This window comes from Trichechus manatus, unplaced genomic scaffold (genome assembly GCF_000243295.1).
Source record: "Trichechus manatus latirostris isolate Lorelei unplaced genomic scaffold, TriManLat1.0 scaffold00063, whole genome shotgun sequence".
Lineage (NCBI taxonomy): Eukaryota > Metazoa > Chordata > Mammalia > Sirenia > Trichechidae > Trichechus > Trichechus manatus.
This window is the reverse complement of record NW_004443999.1, coordinates 12,153,188-12,156,082: the sequence shown is the minus strand read 5'-3', so window position 1 is coordinate 12,156,082 and position 2,895 is coordinate 12,153,188. Positions and strand designations below refer to the sequence as shown.

Below are 2,895 nucleotides of genomic sequence, written 5' to 3'. Positions count from 1 at the left end.
AAAAAAAAGAAAGAAATAAAGGACCTTCAAGGGAAACAAAAAGCGAGGGAATGAAATATTGCAGTGAAACAAGCAGAGTTAAAGCAATTTTGACATCTTATAAATAAGAAAACTTTAGAAAGTCATACTTTAGTTACCTCTCTATTCTGGGAACTGGAGCTAACATTTTAAATAAAATATTTAAGTTCTGAGAAGGGTCAAGGAAGAGCTGGCTTTCTGGATAATGTACAAGTTAATTCCATGAGGTGCTAATTCAGCTAAGAAATCCACAACGTACTTTCTACTCTAGCTTCAGCAAAGCAAACTTCCTCAAATCTCTCTCTTGGCTCCAGCCCAACAAAATCTTCACCTGGCAATTAAATAGAATGTTCAATTAAGTAGTACTTTCTGTCCCTGGTCCCCAATATTCTTCCAACATGGCTTAGAATAGATCTTTTAAATTTCTATAAATTATATAAACAAAGAAAAGACTTACCCTGAGAAGTTTTTCAATCTTACTCAGTAGTGTAGGTATAAGATGAGACTGTAAATTTCCAAGTTCTGTCGTCCAGGCAGCATAAGCTGGTAGAAATACTTGATGTGTTGCACTAACTACTCTTTCTGAGGGATCACCCAAGGCTGAGAGCAACAATTCAAAACCCTGCCAAAAGGAAACAGGTAATATGTAAATTTTTAAAAGAACAAACTTGTAAAAAGCTTAATAGTAACTAATAAATAAACAATACAGAAAATTTAGAAAATACTACTAAGAAAGCAAGCCATCCATAATCCTACCCTTCCTGGTTTCTTTAAAGAAAATGTTGCGTATCCACTGATGAGCAAACCAAAAAGAAAGGGTACTAAACATGGCATGTGTGTTGTGTAGGACAGTTGTGATCCATACGGTTTTCACTGGTTGATTTTCAGAAGTAGATGGCTAAGCCTTTCTTCTAGTCCATCTTAGTCTAGAAGCTCAGTTGAAATCTGTTCAGCATCATAATAATACGCAAGCCACCATGGACAGACAGTTGGTGGCTGCATGAGATGCACTGGCCAGGATGCGAACCCAGGTCTCTTGCATGGGAAGTGAGAATTCTACCACCGAATCACCAATACCCCCTCAAACATAGTATGCTTGCTGCCAATTTTCTGCCACATGGCTATGGCAGATACTCTATATGAATCATAACATTTTTTTCTCTGAGTTGCAGAACTGAAGCCAGGCAGCCATCTCCAGCTGATTAAAGTTGGTATGTTTGCCATATCCCCACTACAAATATAAGGTACCTAAATGTGAGATTGCAAATAAACTAATTTTACAATGGAATAAAAAGGGTATAAGCAGAAAAACACACCTGTTGATATTTGTCTGGATCATCAATGTATCCCATAATGATACCGAGGCTTTTGATCACAGCTTCTCTCACCAAATCTGCCTTATCTTCCATTAACATCTGCTGTAGCATTGAAAGAACCAACGAGCTACGAATTTCTTTCTGAAAATAAACGAGAACATATTTTACTATTTATTTTACACTACCAGCAGAAAACTATAGAGAATGATACCCATAAATTCACAATCCAAATCAAAAATATTAATATTTTGCCATATTTGTTTCAAGTCTTTATTTTTCATAGGAATAAAACATTAGAGATACAGCTAACACATTACTCTCCTTTAAACCCCTTCTTCCATCTTCTCTCTAGATTTAATAATATCTACCCCGAATTTTGGAGCTCTGGTGGCACAGTGGTTAAGAGCTCGGCTGCTAACCAAAAGGTCAGCAGTTCAAATCCATCAGCCACTCCTTGGAAACCCTGTGGGGCAGGTGTACTCTGTCCTATAGGGTTGCTATGAGTTGGAACCGACTTGACGACACTTAACAAGAACAACAACCCTGAATTTGGTATTAATCTCCTAGCTTATTTTTATGTTTTTACTAAATAGGTACAAATCTTTGAAACCCTTAGAGTGCATACTAGCAACAGGCACTTTTGGCAAATCAGCAAAGATAACAGTCTGCTACAAATGAACAGTAACTCTTCTATTACCACCTGTTCAACTCCAAGACGAGTGTTGAGATATAGAAAGAGGAGGGATTACAAAAATCACTCTGGAATCATTTAGCAAAGTAACATTTACCTGGGGGTAGGACTGAGAAAACATAAAATACTAGTGTTCCTATTTTTTTGAAGAAGTGAGAAAAAAAATTCAAACAGGATGATAAAATATGAAAATAAACTTTAAAAGTACTTTACTACTGCTGTGGCCTAATTTCACAGTTTTCCACCACAGTTCTGCTAAAGAATGTTTTAGCCTAATTAATGGCTCAGATCAGAATAAGGAGTTATCCATACATAAATGCATTCCCCTCTATCCAGTTTGTACTATTACAATTTGATCAATTCATAAAATTCTTTAAGTCTAAGATTGTTTAGGTCCTTTATATATACATTGATCAGAATAAAGTAAAAATAAGGATAGCGATGTGATCATTTTAATAAATTTTCAGCATAATTTGGTATGCACAGCAAGGCTTGATAGACACTTTTTTAAAAAAGCCTGGTTTCTGTTCTGACTTTTTAGAAACAAAAATACATGTAATTTTAGCAAACTTCGGACACATTTAGGTTGGTAAATATACCTTTTGATAGAGCCTTGTTTATTTATCCTTTTAGGCTAAAAAATGTCCTGAAAGAAACTCCCCAAAATATCCTAAAAGGTCTTCTTGTTATATATTATTAGCATGTGCAATAAGACAGAGGTAAAGCAGCTTCAGCTCAGTATTTGCTTCACATTGATCTGGACAGAAGTCAACCCTGGTAACTAGTCTTAGTAGCCACAGGGACCCCAGAGGAACAGTCAGGAGGCAGTGCTCCATTTAAATCACACTGAGGTACTGCTGAAGTTCAGAG

The 2,895-nt window shown here is 36.1% G+C and overlaps 1 protein-coding gene across 1 annotated transcript in view; it reads right to left on the bottom strand.

The window, feature by feature from the left end:
- Positions 1 to 2,895, bottom strand: part of RELCH (RAB11 binding and LisH domain, coiled-coil and HEAT repeat containing) — a 145,286-nt gene that overhangs the window by 46,906 nt on the left and 95,485 nt on the right. The window contains exons 14-15 of the mRNA XM_023733945.1: positions 1,335 to 1,475; positions 476 to 640 (exon numbers count right to left, since the gene is read on the bottom strand). Of these exons, the coding sequence (XP_023589713.1) occupies positions 476 to 640; positions 1,335 to 1,475 (306 nt within the window). The remainder of the gene's footprint in view (positions 1 to 475; positions 641 to 1,334; positions 1,476 to 2,895) is intronic.